This window comes from Cynocephalus volans, chromosome 12 (genome assembly GCF_027409185.1).
Source record: "Cynocephalus volans isolate mCynVol1 chromosome 12, mCynVol1.pri, whole genome shotgun sequence".
Lineage (NCBI taxonomy): Eukaryota > Metazoa > Chordata > Mammalia > Dermoptera > Cynocephalidae > Cynocephalus > Cynocephalus volans.
This window is the reverse complement of record NC_084471.1, coordinates 87,106,352-87,124,884: the sequence shown is the minus strand read 5'-3', so window position 1 is coordinate 87,124,884 and position 18,533 is coordinate 87,106,352. Positions and strand designations below refer to the sequence as shown.

General features: G+C 36.1%; 1 protein-coding gene across 1 annotated transcript in view; it reads right to left on the bottom strand.

The window, feature by feature from the left end:
• Positions 1 to 18,533, bottom strand: part of ITPR2 (inositol 1,4,5-trisphosphate receptor type 2) — a 487,108-nt gene that overhangs the window by 217,535 nt on the left and 251,040 nt on the right. The window contains exon 35 of the mRNA XM_063115575.1: positions 1,625 to 1,815. Within this exon, the coding sequence (XP_062971645.1) occupies positions 1,625 to 1,815 (191 nt within the window). The remainder of the gene's footprint in view (positions 1 to 1,624; positions 1,816 to 18,533) is intronic.

Genomic DNA, 18,533 nt, shown 5'->3' with positions numbered 1-18,533 from the left:
ATGAACCAAACTCCCCTGCTTTTGGACCCTGCCTCTTTTTTCTCTTTATTTGGCCATTCTGCTACTCTTACTCTTTCACAAGGTGTTCTTTTTTCTCCCCACATCACTATAGTCTCTCTTTTTGCAATACCAACCAATATCCTTGCCTCAACTATTATCTCTGAATTTAGATTTAAATTCCAATATATTCAGTAGCCTATTAACCTAATTCAGCATATTTTAATGACCATAATAACCATTACCCTACTGTGTCCTCTCCTAATTTCTTTCCTCCTTACACCAAGGAGTCTTAATAACGTCACCTAATCTCCAATTATCACAGCCTCTTAAACTCCTCTCTCTACCTCCATCCAAGAGCCTCCAGGTCTGCTGATCCTGCCTTCATTATGTCTACAAGACCTGTTGCTTCATTTCCTTCATACTACCACCTGGTTGAGATCTTAAGTAACTTCTAACTAATCTGCCTTCCTCTAGTCTCTTCCCAATACTGCTATCCCGCAAACCAGTAACTGCTTAATCACTTCTAAGGATATTTTCCCCAAAATTTTCAATGACTCATAACCTTCCAGTTTCTCATACTATCTGAATCTAACTTGTCTTTTTAATTACATCTAACATTCATCTACATGTGACCTCTCATAATATTTATTCCAGTTCATGTCCTGACCATTCTCCAAGCTAAACAGTTTCCTCAAATCACACCCTAATTCACTCTATGAAATCATCTACTAATTATGTGGATAGGAAGATGGCTGTTACAGACTGAATTGTGTCTCCTCCTCTCCGAATTCATATGTTAAAGTCCAAACTGACAATTTCTCAGAATGTGACTCTGTTTGGAGATGGGGCCTTTAAAAATGCAATTAAGATAAAATGAGTTCATATGGGTGGGTCCTAATCCAATATGACTATTGTCCTTGTAAGAAGAGATTAGGACACAGATATATGCATGCACAGAGAAGAGAGCATGTGTGGCCACAGTGAGAAGTCAGCCATCTGAAAACCAAGGAGAGAGGACTCAGAAGAAACAACCTACTGACACCTTTATCTTGGACTTATAGCCTACAAAACTGTGAGAAAATGAATTTACGTTGTTTAAGCCACCCAATCTGTGGTATTTTGTTTGGCACCCCTAGCAAACTAATACAATGTCTCTCTTCACTCAATGCAGCAGAAGGGCCAGGCCAAAAGTATGAGTAAGATACTATGCACGTAACTTGGGAGTAAAGTTGCTTGGACCATTCTGACCAAAGGATTATAAGAGAATACTGAGAGGTAAATTGAAGCAAGATTATGAATATTTAATTTGTTACATAAATATTCATGGTAAATTATTTTACCAATTTTATTATTGGTATTATGATTATTATTTTGTTACTAAGACCCACTAATCTCTACCATACCATCAAAACACATTTAATAATATACACTCATTAAAAAATAACTCATCACTTTTACCTGGATGCTATGCATTTTAAAAAGGTAGTGGTGGTAGAGAGTTGTAAAATAAAGCCTGATCCCCAACTAAAATTTGATATTTTCAATTGTATTTTATTTGTGTGACAACATATTTTTTAAATTGCGATTTAGAAAGTATTAATGCCATTTTACGCTTTGATTGTACCTGTAACTTTTCAATAATATTTCTGTAATCCCAAGCAGGCCCTCCAAGAGCTTCCTTAAAGCGTGGTCCAGAGCGAGCTGATAATCTCCAACCCATGGCTGCTCTCTGCACCATATTTGAATGGCTCTTCATGAAAAGAGTATTGACTTGGCTATCCAAATCCACTGGAATGGCAATTCCACGATTTTTTGCTGAAAAATAAAGATTTAAAATATTTCCCTCTTAATTTGACTAAAGCTTCTTATACATTATCCAAACAACCCTGTAAACACAGAATAAAAAAGGAAAAAATATCAAATCTTTAAACTCTGCCAATAAATTGTTTTACATAACTTCAAAAGCTTTTAACCTGAAAGTATTTCAATTCTTAAGGCCAATTAGTAGAGTGGATTCATTAAACATTCAAGAACTTATTTGGTTTCTTGATGATTACTGTTTGAAATGCACTTTATACAGCACCAATGTAGAAAAACGCTGTATACCAACCATGCCAATTTGTCCTTTCTCAGATGCCAAAGAAAATAAGAAAGCAGACAAAAAACACATGATAAGATCCTGCCAATCCATTCATTAATTTAATTAGTGTGTGTGAGTGCATGCACATATGCACACACATACGCTCACAAAATGCATGTGATAAAACATTTGAGAGTAGAAATAAAAAGTTGAAGTGGAAGATGGCACATAGTACATGTTCTTCTTTCCAAGATCCACTGACATTTCTATTTTAACAGGCTTTTATCACAATAGTACTGAAAATTGAGAATGCTCGTCACAAGGAAAACAAAAGTGTTGAGGTGTTTTTGTAAGACAGAATGAGGATGGGATTAGTCCATCAGAGGGAAGAGAAGAAACTGCCCCACAAGGGATTAGAGTTAGAAGTCTTTCCAGGTCTTCCCAAGTCAATCAATACACAATGTGAGACAGGGCATGGAGGGGTCCTATGCGCAATTCATTAAAAAATAACATCTGAATAGCTGGGAAGTTAACGCTTACCTCCCTCTGACAAGCATAAACACAGCAGATGGCAGCAAAGTTTTTACCCAGAGGACAAAGTTAGAAAAATGAAGAAATATTCTCTCAAGAAAGTAGAATACCTGACTGTTAGGAATGCTAAATGAAGGCATGAAGACTTGACAGAGAAGCAGAACAGAGCTTGAAGTAAGTCCAAAGATCATGAAATAATGGTTGGAATGGACAGAGAAGAGGCAGCTCAGCAGAGAAAGAAAATATATTAAAGACTCCATACCCCAAACAAAGCACCCCTTATTTTAATACTTTCTGGTATTCCGGCCTGTCTTCTGCTACACACACACACCCTAAAGGAAAGTCTGCATATCATTTGTTTAGCCCCTCACGTAGAACTCCGGGTCAGCCCTGTCATTTATATGAGAATCTAGCAGAGAAACTGGCCCTGAAAACTGTAGTGCAATCCCATGCCAGTCACTACAGACCTTCATAATTAGGGGCACACCCGCAAGGATCACAAGGAAAACCAATAGCATGAAGAATAACTGATCATTCTGAAAACAGAGATGATTCAAGAAAAAAACAAAAAATATTTAAATAATTCTAATTATTGTCCTCAGAGCATTTGAGTACATACTCCATCTAAAAAATTAGAAAATCAGAATAAAAAAGACTTCTTGGAAGTTAAAATATGATTGCACAAGTAAACACTTCAAAAATTGGCTGAAAAAGGAAAGGGTAGGAATGAAGTTGGTGATATGGAAAAGGAAGTCAAGAAATCTTTTAGATCATAAAGCACAAAAGATCAAAGGGGAAAATGAAACAGAGAGATTACAAAATAGGGAGGGTCAATCCAGGAAGTTAAAATCTAAGAAATATAAGTCCCAAAAAGAAATAACAAACTCAGTGGAAGGAAAGAAATAATAAAGAAAATAATAGAAGACAATTTCCTCAAGCTGAAGACAGTCTCCAAATTGTATGTTAAAAAGGATTAAATAAGTATACTGGCCATATTCTAGCAAAACTTTAGAATGTTGTTATGGGTTGAGTTGTATCCCCCCAAAGTATATATGTTTAGGTCCTATCAATACCTGCAAAAGTGACCTTATTTGGAAATAGGGTCTTTACAGATGCAATCAAGTTAAGTTGAGTTCACACTAAATTAGGGAAAGCCCTAATCCAATTGGACTAGTGTCCTTATGAGAAGAAGAGAAGAGACACAGAGATATATATGCAGAGAAAAACACCATGTGAAGATGGAGGCAGAGAATGAATTTATACAGCTGCAAGCCAAAGAATGCCAAAGATTTTTGACAAACACCAAAAGCTAAGAGAAAGACAGCACAGATTTTTCCCTGGAACCTTCAGAGAGAGCATGGTGCTGTAGACACCCTGATTTCAGACTTCTGGCCTCCAGAACTGTGAGACAGTAGATTTCTATTGTTTTAAGCTACTCTGTTGTAATAATCTGTTATGGCTACCAAAAGAAACTAACACAAATGTCAATAGTAAGGAGGAAATCTCAAGAACTTCCAGAGAGAGAGAAAAGAAGATTTCTAAAAAGAATCTGAGTGGTATCAGACTTATCAGCATTGAATGCTAGAATACAATAGAATAATAACTTTAAAGATTAGATGAACAAAAGTTTTGAAACTAGGAGTTTATATCCACCTAAACTGAAAATCAAATATGATTCCCAAATTAAAACATTCCAGATATGTAAAGTCTCAGAAATTTTTCTCTGAGCATCCTATGAAAAAATTACCCCCAAAAAATGACAAAGAAATCCAAGAAAACGTCAGCATGAATATAAGAACAATGGCAACTGAGTATGAACTTGAAGAAGAGAATAAAGCTAGAAACAAATGAACAAAGATTTATTAGATATTAGTGGTTGGGAAAAGTGTTGACATCATAGCACTACATTTTTGTCTCAAATGGTTATATAGTGAAAAATATTTACACATCATAATTTATAAGTTCTGATAATTTATTTTAATGTATATCAACCTGTCACAGAAGATTTAATTGTATTTCAAAATAGAATACAAAGGGCCGAGCCCGTGGCGCACTCGGGAGAGTGCTGCACTGGGAGTGCGGTGACGCTCCTGCCGCGGGTTCGGATCCTATATAGGAATGGCCGGTGCACTCACTGGCTGAGTGCCGGTCATGAAAAAGACCAAAAAAAAAAAAAATAGAATACAAATATCACCAATCATAACAGTGGAAAACCAATAATATATATCAAGCAACAATTAGAACATAGAGTGGGAGAGAAGAGGCAAAAACAAAGAAAATATGTTAATTTCCCTATTTTTCACAGTGTGGAGCATAAAGACATTATTTAGAGCTGTTAAATCAAGAAATGGAGATGCAAGGATCATATTTAAAGTAATAATGGTAGTTACCAGAAGACTTATTTTAAATGAATGAAAATAGGATAAAAGGAATAAAAAGAAATTGGAGAGAGGGAGAGAGAGACAGAATGTTAATTTTTCCAATCCATAAACATGGAATGTCTTTCCACCTTTTGGTGTCCTCTCTAATTACTTTCAGCAGTGTTTTATAGTTCTCATTATAGAAATTTTTCATTTCCTTGGTTAAATTTATTCCTGGGCATTTTATTCTTTTGGTAGCTGTTGTAAATGGGCTTGCTTTCTTGATTCCTTTTTCTGTTTGTTCATTGTTGGCATATAAGAACACTACTGATTCTTGTGTATTGATTTTATATCCTGCAACTTTACTGAATTCATTTATCAGCTGCAGGAGTTTTTTGGTAGAAGTTATAAATTTTTCTATATATAGGATCATGTAATCTGTAAACAGGGACGGTTTGACTTCATCTTTCCAATTTGGATGCACTTTATTTCTTTCTCTTGCCTACTTGCTCTGGCTAATACTTCCAATACTATGTTGAATAGTAGTGGTGAGACTGGGTATCCTTGTCTTGTTCCTGTTCAGCTTTTCTCTACTCATGATGATGTTGGTGGGTTTATCACACATGGATTTTATTGGGTTGAATACTTAATTTGTTGAGAGTTTTGATCATGAAGGGATGCTATATTTTGCAAATGCTTTTTCTGCATCTATTGAGATAATTATACATTTTTGTCCTTGATTTTGTTGATGTGGTGTACCACATTTATTGATTTACATATGTTGAATCATGCTTGCATCCTGGGAAAAATCCCACTTGATCATGGTGTATAATCTTGTATTAAATGATGTATTCTGTTTACCAACATTTTGTTGAAAATTTTTGCATCTAAGTTCATCAAGGATATTGGCCTGTAGCTTTCTTTTTTTGTTTTGTCTTTCTCTGATTTTGGTATCAGGGTGATGCTGACCTCATAGAATGAGTTTAGGAAAATGGCATCTGTTTCAACTCTTTGGAATAGTTTGAAAAGGACTGCTATTAATTCTTCTTTAAAGGTTTGAAATGATCAATAGATTCAATACAATCCCCATCAAAATATGAATGACACTCTTCACAGAAATAGAAAAAACAATCCTAACATTCATATGGAACAACAAAAGACCCTGAATAATCAAAGCAATCCTGAGCATAAAAATAACAATAATAAACTAAAGCCATTATGCTACCTGACTTCAAACTACACTACAAAGCTATAGTAACAAAAACAGCATGGTACTGGTGTAAAAACAGACCTACAGACCAAGGGAACAGAATAGAGAGCCTAGAAATCAACCCATATACTTACAGCCAACTGATCTTTGACAAGGACACCAAGGACATACGCTGGGGAAAGGACAGCCTCTTCAATAAATGGTGCTGGGAAAACTGGATATCCATGTGTGGAAGAATGAAACTAGACCGATACATCTTGGCATATACCAAAATCAACTCAAAATGGATTGAAGACTTAACTATAAGACATGAAACTATAAAGCTCCCAGAAGAAAACATAGGGGAAACATAAGAAAGTAGGACTGGGCAAAGAATTTATGAATAAGACCCCAAAAGCAAAGGCAACGCAAGGAAAAAAAAATAAATGGGATAATATCAAACTAAAAAGCTTCTGCACAGCAAAGGAAACAATCAACAGAGTGAAATAACAACCTACAGAATGGGAGAAAATATTTTCAAATACATCTGACAAGAGATTAATATCCAGAATATACAAGAAACTCAGACAACTTAGTGAAAAAACAAGTAACCCAATTTTAAAAATGGGCAAAACAGCAGAATAGGCATTTCTTAAATGAAGACATACAAATGGCCAACAGGTACGTGAAAAAATGCTCAACATCACTTATCATCAGGGAAATGCAAATCAAAACCACACTGAGATATCATATCACCCAAGTTAGACTGGCTATTATCAAAAAGACAGAGAAAACAAATGCTGGCAAGGATGTGAAGAAAGAGGAACACTTCTACACTGTTGATGGGACTAAATTAGTACAGCCATTAGGAAAAACAGTATGGAGGTTCCTCAGGCAACTACAGATAGAACTGCCATATGATCCAGCAATCCCACTATTGGGTGTATACCCAGAAGAATGGAAATCATCATGTCGAAGGGATACCTGGACTCCCATGTTTATTTCAGCTCTATTAACAATAGCCAAGCTATGGAGCCAACCTACATGTCAACCAACAAATGACAGGATAAGAAAAATGTGGTATAAATACACAATAGAATACTACTCTGCCATAACAAAGAATGAAATTTTGCCATCCACAGCAACATGGATGAGCTTGGAGAAAATTAGGTTTAATGAAATAAGCCAGGCACAGAAGGAGAAATACCATATGTCCTCACTCATAAGTGGGAGCTAAGAAAGAAAGAGAGAGAGAGAGGGAGAGAAACAAACAACAACCACAATAATACATTAAACTTTCAGAAGCAGAGAACAGAACTATGGTTACTAGAGATGGGAAAGGGAGAGAGGAAAGGAAGTTAGGGAGAATTGGGTAATGAACACAAAGAATAATTATGCTCCATAATGATGAATGTAGTAATAATCCTGATTTAATCATCACATATTGTACACAAATACTGATAGCTAAATCTGTACCCCACAAACATGTATAAATCAATTATGTTTCAAACAAAAAAAGAGAGAAAAAGAGATGGACAGATAGTCAGATAGACATATACATACATAAATATGGATAATCCGGCTTGCTTCATATAATGAAAGGAAAGCAACAGTAGACAGTACTGTTTCTGATGGTGAAAATTCTTTGAAGCTGAAAAGTACTTAAAAACTTCTTTGAAAATAGACAATCTTCACTACCAACACAAAAGTCAGTACCAATTTAAACAAGAACTCAAGCTGAAACTTTAAGAGAATAATGACAGCTGTAAGGCACCTGAAACAATCAATTCCACTACTCTCCAGATGTCCCTGGTGAATGTTTTCCTAATAATCATGACAGATGTCCTTTTCTAAAGCACACAATGTCTCTGTTTCTGTCCTTCACACACAGCAGTGCAACTGCTCGTCTGTTCCATCTGAAGGACACACAGTCTCAACACTGCTAAGCAGCACGTAGTTTTATAAATATTTAATCCTGTACCACGATCTAATCCTGGCAAGACTTTCATCCTTTTCTATCTGCTTCACATTTTAAGCTGGGTTTTCTCTAACATTCAGAACTCAACCAGAAGACAATACTGCTTGTACGTTATTTTCCAAGCAACAAAAATAACAAAAAATATAAACCTTAGTGTTGTTTGCAATACTTTACAGCCAAATTTCCACTAATGTTTAAACAAATGAGGAAGATTAGGATTTACCTGCCCTTCAGGAATTAGGTACATTCAATGGAACTGACCATCAAATATGTGTTCTTGCTATGAATATGACTTACACAAAGATGGGCTCAATTAATATTTTTCTAAGGACACCAGTGGAAATTTAATTCAATGGCAGCACCTCTGTTATTAACAACGAGTCCTTTTATTAGTGTGTTCAGGAAAAATCTCACTGACCCCCAGATCCTCCTGTAAACTCTGACATTACAGGTGGCCGTCTGTATACATGAGTTACACATCTGCAGATTCAACCAACTGAAGACTGAAAATACATGGAAAAGTAAAAAACAACAATACAACAATAAAACAATATAGTATAGCAATGATTTACATAACATTTACACTATAACAGGCTTTATAAGTAATCAAAGATGATTTAACACATAGGGGAGGATGTGCATAGGTTATATGCAAATACTACTCCATTTTATATAAGGGACTTGAGTATCCAGATTTTGGTATTCACTGGGGGTACTGGAACAAATCCCCCGTGGGTAGTGAGGGTCAAATATACATATTCCTCTGCAGTCAGCACCATGGACAAACCATGCTGAGGAGACTTCACTATCCCAAACTCTGAGGAAGGTTTTCTGTTTCCCTCAAACCATACCACTTTAATTGGTCTTCTGTCTTAGCATAAATTGCACAATATAAATTAGCCATATAAAATATACTACTTTTCCATGCCTAAAGGTAAACTCTAGCCAAGGGCTAAATCACAATTTCTAGGCAATAAAAGAAAATTAACTATGCAATTGAGGAAGAGAATTTGAGTTGAAATTCTCATTATATGGATAGATAATGATGAAGGTTTCTCAAGCGATCATAAAAATATGAATATCTCCAGCACATGGTCTGAAATAGATTCTCTGCACTGTGAAAATAGTATAAATATTAATTTGAAGCCAAAATTGACAATGCTACAATGCTAATTTAGTTTCTCATTATTTAAAAATTAAAGCAGAAAAGAAAATTATGACTACGAAAAGACAAGAATTAATTCATAATCTCATAAGAACACTAATAACTAGAACAATATCTTTCAAAAGCAACCAAAAACATGATACAAACTTAGCTTACTTTTATTATGCTAGAAAAATTCTGGTATATACAGTATGCCAAAATGTGAACTAAAATGTATTCTTGGGATTAATAGTTATTCCCCACCCTCACTGCCTCTCAATAAGAAAGAGCTAGTGAATTTACTAGAGCCAGCCAGCCAGCCATTCCTCTGGCCTGTAGCATTAACTGCAAATGGTACTTTAATAGAAGAGGTCACATTAAAGTTTAAAATGTTTAAGAAAGAATTATTCCTATTTCACTTCTAAGTTAGAGTGCCATTGAGATACTACCTTGTTAAGGATACATTGTCAGAGAGTAAGCATAGGAAGTCCTTAAAAAACTAATAGGAGAGGGCCGAGCCCGTGGCGCACTCAGTAGAGTGCTGCGCTGGGAGCGCGGCGACGCTCCCGCCGCGGGTTCGGATCCTATATAAGAATGACCAGTGCACTCACTGGCTGAGTGCCAGTCACGAAAAAACGACAAAAGAAAAAAAAAAAAAAACTAATAGGAGAGAGGATGGGTGTTATCAATTCATTTATCTTTTGTAGAGCTCTGCCTAGTGAAAACGAGTTCTTTAAAATTAGCTATCTTTATTCACGGGTATTTTTATTATTAGGCTAACCTTCCAATTAGGCTTATAAATTCTGAAAATTCTCTGGATATGACAAGTAGTTGCAGTGATTTTAAGATGTGATCAAAATCTATTTCTAATTATTATTCATTAAATATTGCACGTTATGTGAAATTTTTTAATTAGATGGAATTACTGATGGTATCTGCCAAACCAAAATCTCTGAGAACACATCTAATACAGTGATAGGTGCCACGGGAAAAAAATGCTTAGATAGATAAACTGATAGGCAGGGGGAAGGGCAATAGAAAGTATAAGCATTAATTAGAAAACTTGGTTGGTTGTCAAGCACTACTCTATAGGCCCATAAGCACAACAACAGTGGAAACACAAGGAAGATGTAGTGGTGTGGGCAGAGAGAGGGTGGGTGGTACCTTTTCTGTATCATGCAAAAATAGCCAGGATAAATCTGTACCAAAGCACTAATGTTTTTAAGGAGGAAAAATATTAGACATATTAAATGCATCTTTCCTGTTTGGCATTCAAATTATACTAGATGGATCCCCAATTAATACTCAAATTGAATAAAGCATATAATCTTATGGATTACCCAATAACCAGTACTGGCATACCTGACTAGTCATCTGGGAAAAATAAAGTTAATTCCATACCTTATATCTTACAACTAAATATTTTCCAGATAACTCAAAAATGTAAACAGCAATTAAAAAAAAAACACAGACAAACCAAAACCATGAAAATTCTCCATGGGAATTCAAAGAACAACATCTCAGACTGAATGAGGCTATTCTGAAGAAGAAAGAAAACCTAAAAAACCTTAAAGAAAATAAAACATTTCTGCATGCCAAAAAATAAATAAAAATTTAAATGACAACAAACTAAGAAAAAGTTATAGGCACATAGATCATTTCCTTAATATGTAAACGGTTATACAAATTATATAGGAAAAAAATTAGAAAAGTAAGGAAAGCATAAAAAGTGAGTTCACAGAAAGACATACCAATGACTCAATCATATGCATAGGTTTTGCCCTCATTCATACAAAAAAGAAGTTCACATTAAAATTACAACAATATTTTACTTATAAGATTGGCAAAATTCTAACATATTGCATTATCAAGGAGAAAGATACTCTCCTACATTGCTGGTGGGGTATAAGTTGAACAATCTCTACATAGGGCAATATCTATCAAAATTCTAGTCCTAGTAATTTACCTTTCTATTATGGGTAAGATGATGGAATACAACGTAAATATCCCACAATGGGGTTAAATAAATTATAATATAGTTGTGCGATGGGATATTATGCAGCCAATGACAAGAGTGAGATATTCATTCATTCCTTTGTATTTATTCATTTATTTTATCCATGCAGTAAATACACATTGAGTACCTACTCTGCTCTAGGCACTGTCAGTATTTAGAATGCTATAACAGTTAGGGTACTTAGTTTTATTCTGCTTTGTGATTTCTGTACATGTTATATCTACACCCAATGTACTAGAAATTCATTGAGGGCAGAAAATATGGTTTGACACATTGCATTCCCCCAACAACTAAAACAATGCCTTTCAGATAATGAGGAAATATTATAAATCAATTGAATTAATAAATAAGTAAAAATTTTATAAGATATTGTCCTGCATTATAGCTTATTCAAATTCAATTTTTTAAAAGCAATAATGAAGTTTTTAAAAACCATAATCACAGGGGTGTCTTATGTCAAACTCTTTATTCAGCCAACTAAAATACCCTAAATAGATTAAAATAGATATGCTTCTTGAATAGAGCCTGAATTTCTCTTCTTAAAGGGTTAACATTGTCTACATGTTTAAATTTGGGGGGAACAAAATTGGCCTGAAGATTGATGTTCATTATTCGAACCATCTGTAAAAGATAATTTACATAATTTCCATTTTAAAAATAGATTGTGTTGCCAACAAAATATCTAATATTAATCTCCTGAATCATTTGAAGATTACGAAACAAAATTCTTTTTTAAGTGAAATTATATGGAAGTAATTCTCGAGTGTTTTTTCTCAAAGTACATCTACCATGTGCTATTTTATTCTATATGAATGAATAAACTAAGGAACAGCAACTGACTGAGCATGCTTAAAAATTCACAGGGCCTTAATGGCCTTAACGTATCTCAAATCTCAATGAACACCATGGGGTGCATTTATTACAGAGGTCTCCATCCTCACTTGCCCCCACCACCAGCCTTAATTCATCTCATTGAGGGTAGGAATGACAAAGATGTTTATACCTTGCATTCCAGTCAGGCTCCCTGCATGTAATGATTGCCTGGCAATATGCGTTTATTATCATTTTGGAACTTATATCTTCTTGTCAATTTTAAATTCTATCTAACTTAGAAGAAAGGCTAGCAATGGAGGTAAATATCAGTAATTTCTACAGATAGAAATCATTCAAAAGCACTTCATAAAGGCTTAGGAAGTTATATGATACATATGGCAAATTCACAATTGATCGTGGCTTCAATTTTAAAAGTTTGTGAAGTTTTATCAGAAAAACTTCACGTGACATAGTAAATTCACAACAGATCACAGCCTCAACACATTTAACGATAACAGACAAAATTGTAGCAAACTTCTGGAGATAAAGTGATATATGATAAGAAGTACTCTTTTTCTATTAAGGACTTCCCCGAAGCCCTTAACAACTTAATTCACCAGCTCCTTATCTTCTTTTTAAGTTATTTGAAAACTCTATGTATTTGTTTCATATATGGCTTAAATTGCCATCTTCATTGATATTTTGTATCCTAAAAGTATGAAACTGATTTGTGGTAGAGTGTCACAAATGCCTACTAGCACATCAGTCCAGAAGGGGTTCAGATCCTGGCTCTGTCCCTGCCTACCTAGGTGACCTTGAGAAAGCAGCCTAACCTTATTAACCCATTTCCCCTTCTGTAAAATGGGGCTAAGAATTATGTCCATGTCACAAAGTTCACCAGACTGCCCAACACTTATAAATGCTTGCTGCTCTCAGCAAGTAAGTGCTGACTTAGTAAGTGCTTTGGCTGATTTTTACTATTTTTTGTATTCAATGTACAAACTAGGAAGAGAATGAAGTATTTTTGGTAATGATAGATGAGTTGAACTAATGTATTTGAGAGCACTTTACAAATCATAAAATGTTATGTAAATGTAACTATAATTGATATTTGCATTTACAAGAATGTGTTTACCAATTTGTAAATGCACTGAAAATTTGCTTTATAGACAAAATAGTCTCTTGACTTTGTTATATTTTAAATACGCATACTCTTTGTTCTGTTTAATATCATAAATTCTTACATATTTGAATTGTGTTACAATTTTAGTGCCCCTATGTATTTTTAAAGAGTTACTGAAACACAAAAATGATTTTGCACCTGAGCTGTAAAACTTCAGACAGATCTCTAACACATTGTTAAACTAAGTTTATGGAAGACCATTGTTTTGGACTAGCTTCCTGCACTAAGTTCAGCAGAGGAGACCAAACCAAAAAGAAGTCACTCATGCTAGGTGCCACATAATGTAATCAAATTAAACACCCAAACAAGCCAGTTTTCCAAGAAAACAGGAGATTCACAGCAAATAATCAAAAGGTGACCATTTGACATGGTAAGAAAGTCCCTTCTGTTTCAACTCTTTGGAAAAAGTAATTTTGAAATGACCAATCCATTTCTTCTGTTTTTGCTTTCTTCCACCCTTTTCTGTCTATGAAGCCAGCCTCCTCTGTTCCGCTCTTTGGAATAGCCATTCTGTTTTACAGAATGAGGTGCTACTTGATTTTAGAATCACAAATAAAAGCCAACTATATCTTTAAACTAAATTTCTTGTAATTTTGTCTTTTGACACCAGCAAGCTAAATTGCCATAGCTCTAATTTATGTATTAGGGCTTCCTAAGATAGGACTTCTGCAGCAACATGATAAAGCATAAACTTCTACTCAGAAAAACTTGGATTTCAAACCCAACTCAACTATTCATCAATTGGACAAGTTACTCAAACTTTCTAGGCCTAAATTTCACTATCTGCAAAATACCGAGCCTATGGATTATTGTCAGCCAACAAACGCTTAATAACCTGCTTAGTCAGCACCACACTTTCAGACCCCAGTGATGGATAAAGCAAAGTCCCTGCTTTCAGAGTTCACATTCTAACTGGGGAAGCAGACAACAAAGAAGCAATAAATAAGCAAACTAGATGCTCTCAAGTAGTTATACATGCTAAGAGGAAGATGAAATAGTATATTATGATCAGGGATGGGAAGAAGCTGGGACACTGTCTATGGTGTGTTCTGGAACATTCCACTGAGCTGAGATCTGATAGACAGGAGGAAACTAGCAAGTGGCAATCTGGGGGAAGAGGATCCAAATGGAACAGACACAGGCAAGTGCCCTAAGATGAGTAAAAGCCTGTTGTCGATGAGAGCCAGTGAAAGAAGGCCAGTGTGGGTGGAGCAGACTTGGAGATGTGGGAGAGTGGGAAGAGGTAGGACTAGATGAAGCTCATAAGATAAAGGGTTCTATTGGTCCCACTTCCAAAATAAGTCTTTTTTTCTCTGTCCTGTGTGTCACCCTTGTCCGAATCCACCATCATTAGACATAGATTACCAAAGAGTCTCATTACTGAATTCCCCACTTCTGCTCCAGTCCTGCTGCAATCCATTCCCTGCATGGCAGGTGGAGTGATCTTAAGAGGTCTACTCCAAGCCATGGTAAGCAGTACAAATTTTAAATGCAATGAAGAGTTGTAAGTGGGTGAGTGATATGATCTGATTCTCCCTGCTGTGCAGGGAATGGACTTCATCAGGACAGGAGAAGAAGTGGGGAATTTAGGTGGAGACTCTTTGGTAACATGTCCAGTTAGGGTGGAATTGGACAAGGGTGACACACGAGAGAAAGAAAAAAGACTTTTTTGGGAAGTGGGACCAGTAGAATTTGCTGTTGTGTTTAACGAGAGTGAACAAAAGGGAAGAACCAATTGTGACCCCTAAGGTTATAAAAGAGTACTAATTGCAAAACAGTTATTTTTTAAGGAGGACAGAAATTTGCCTCTGTAGTTGCCATATATTGGTTACAATCCTCTCCTTGGGAACCTGTGAAAGCAGCCCATTCCCACCTTCAAATATTTGAAGATAATTACTATGTTCCTCCTCAGATTTCTTTTCTTTGTCTAAATAGTATAAATGTTTTCCATCGCTGCTCAAGGTTGTGATTTAGATCACCTTACTACCACAAGTGTTCATTTCTGAATGTGGTTCATTGTTAGTTCTATGGTTTTCCATGAACAGCATTCACCAACAACCAAAAAAACACACTCTCTAATCACAAAGCAGAATTTTTCACCTTCATCCTAGAGAATACCTTTCTGTTATGTCTTTTGTGTCAGCTACTTCATAGCTATTGTCCCTCAAAATCCAAAAGGGGAGATAAGAATAGTACTTATGGTGATATAAACTAGGACAAAAGGACCACCATAGAAAGGTACAAGTGCTCAAATGGCGGCGGGGGGGGGAGATCAGACCTGCATATGGGGGTCAAGAATGGCTTTTATGGAGAAATTTGAACAAAAAATGTTTAAGAACTGGAAAAGATGCTGAGAGGTGGCAATGGTGGAAACTGAAGAGAGAAAAAGAGAAAGAAAGTTACAGTGTGACAATGCATGGGGCATAGGAGTTCTGCCTGTTGTCATATAGGGTGTGCATGTGCACCAGTGAGCAAGGACAGAAAGAGAAGGCTGTCATACAGGGATGTGCCGTAGAGGCCACAAAGGTCATAATGAGGAATCCGTCCTTAGTGTGTTAGACAAAGGATACTGCTGAAGGTTGGGGACTTTGTATTGATGTTTTTAAACGACGAGAGAGAATTTCTCTTTGGGAAGATATTCTGGTAGCAGATGGATTTTAAGTGAGGAAAGAGAGAAGAAAACAGAATGATTTCCTGCAGTGGTCCAAGAAGAAAGTAAAAGGGATGTATAAGTCTATTTTCTGTTGCTCATAATAAAATACCTGAAATTGGGTAATTTATAAATAAATGAAATTTATTACTTACAGTTTTAGAGGTTGGGAAGTCCAAGTTCTAGGGAACACAGCTGGTGATGGCCTTGGTGTTGGCAGAAACCCTTTACAGAGTCCCTTGGTGATGCAGGGTGTCATGTAACAAAGGCTGGAACTTGTTACCAGTCCACACTCATAACAATTCATTACACCATCAACCCATTACTCTATGAACGGATTAATCTATTCATGAAGGCACAGTCCTCACGATCTGAACACCTCTGAGAGGCCCCACCTTTCAACACTGCTACATTGGGAATCAAGCTCCCATGTGAGCTTTGGAAAGGACAAGCATTCAGGCCATAGCAGGGGTTAAACAAGGCCCTGATGGAGAGAATGGTAGGGGAGGGACAGATGAGGAGAGATGGCGGGCATAGAGTCTCCAGCTTAGTAACTGTGCAGATGGAAGGACCCAACAAGGAAAATGAAGAAAACACGCCTCCTCACAAAGATAAAACCAAGATTTCATACAGAAACATCACTCTTCCGAGCCCATCTTAATGATAGATTAAGATATAATTATTTTTTAGACTTCTTATCACACATGTCTTCACGGTATACAAAAAAAGAACTAAAACTTCCTGTTAAATCACAAGGTTTGGGCCAGTATAAGAAATGGTAGAAAATGAAACCATGTAACTTAAAAATAAAAGACAATTTAGACTAATATCATTTCAGTAACTATTTTAAACCCCAAAGTTCTGCTATCCTGCTATGCAAGGACTGGTTTGACTACGCAATGCACACCACTCAAGTCACAATTCAGGCAGCAAGCACGACGTGGAATCTCACTTGTGGCTCCAAGTTCCTCATCTGTCGATTGTTACCTGCTGTGAACAGCATGCCTTCTGTGCTCTGTGTGGGACCGACTGGTATTTTGCCCCACTACATTTGCTAAATACAGAGGGAGGAGGAGGAGGAAGAAATAGAGGAGAATGAGAGACAGAAGAAGGAAGAGAGAGGACAGACTGCCTTGAAATGTAAAATACAGAAATATACTTGGCAGCTGAGGTCCCATATTCTTCTGTAAACATTAACACCATCGTATTTTGTTGCTTTTTCTTTGAATTTTTTCTTTTAATGGCCAATATATTTCCAAACTGATTCAGTCCAAATGAAAATATTTTTATGGTTTTTTTATGATAACTTAAAAAGTAACATATTATTAAAAACTCAGAAATTACATAAAAGCATCAACAGGAGAACCAGATTAACCTATCGTCCCACCACACAGATAAACAATGTTAATACTTTATTTATATCCTCTGACATTTTGCTATGTGCGTCTTTTCAAAATAAGAATTAGGTTCCCGCGAGTGTCCTTTTTTATTTTTGACACAATTTGTACCGGGCCTCTTCTTCTTCCCGTATCTCTTTCCTTCCCTTTCTGAACCATTCAGTCCTCAAACCAGGAGCAGAGCAGAGGAAATGTCAGTCCTGGGCAAGGTGTGAAAAGGAGCCATGGAGGTGCAGAGCATTGGAGCCCTAACAGGGGAAGGAGGTCTGCATAGGAGGGCTGTCCGGTGTGGGAAAATCAGGTGGGGTGAAGAGAGCGTCCATGCCAGGTGGGCAACCTGGCGCAGGGTGTTACAGGTGAGGGGCGTATCCATGAGAAGGAGTGACTAGGATAGAGAGAAGGAGGTGAATCAGGGTGATGAGGACATCCCCACAGAGGAGCAGCCTGACCTAGACTGTTGGAGCATAAGGGAGATGTCTCCACAGGATGGGATAAGAGGCCAAGCTGCAGGAGGACAGCATCCCTGTGGGGTGGCCTGTGAGGTGAAGAGGGTGTGTGCCAAGGAGGGTGGAAGCGTTAAAGCTATCGGCTTATCTGAGGAGAACCAGCATCTTTATCAATTGGATTTTCTAATCCAGAAATTGTATATTTCTCCATTCATTAAGGTTATTTATGTGCCTCAGTATAGTATTATAATTTTACTCTCTCATATTTCTTAAGTTTACTCTTAATTATTTAATATTTTCATTGCTATTGTAAATGATATCTTTATCACATTATGTTTTCTGTTTCTTTTTGGTAAAATACAGTAAGTATAATACTCACTTATAATTAATTACCCAGGTGAACTGTATAACTAGTCTTTAAGTTCTAATAATTCCTAGTTGATCCTCTTGGGTGATAAGTGTTTTTCAATGTATTCAAATTAAAATTGGGGCCATCATTAATTTTGTTAATATGAAATCACTCAGGTTAAGTTGCAGACAGGGGGAAAAACAAAAGAATTTAAATGGTCATTAATTAGTTAAATCACTTGTTCATCTATCACATATTTACTGAACATATACAATAACCCTGGTCAAGTTACATAACCTAGATAATTCTCAACTAGAATTATCCTAGATAGTTTTCTCAACTGTAAAATGTAAATAATCAAAGGAACTTTCTAAGCATTAAATGAAATAATACACG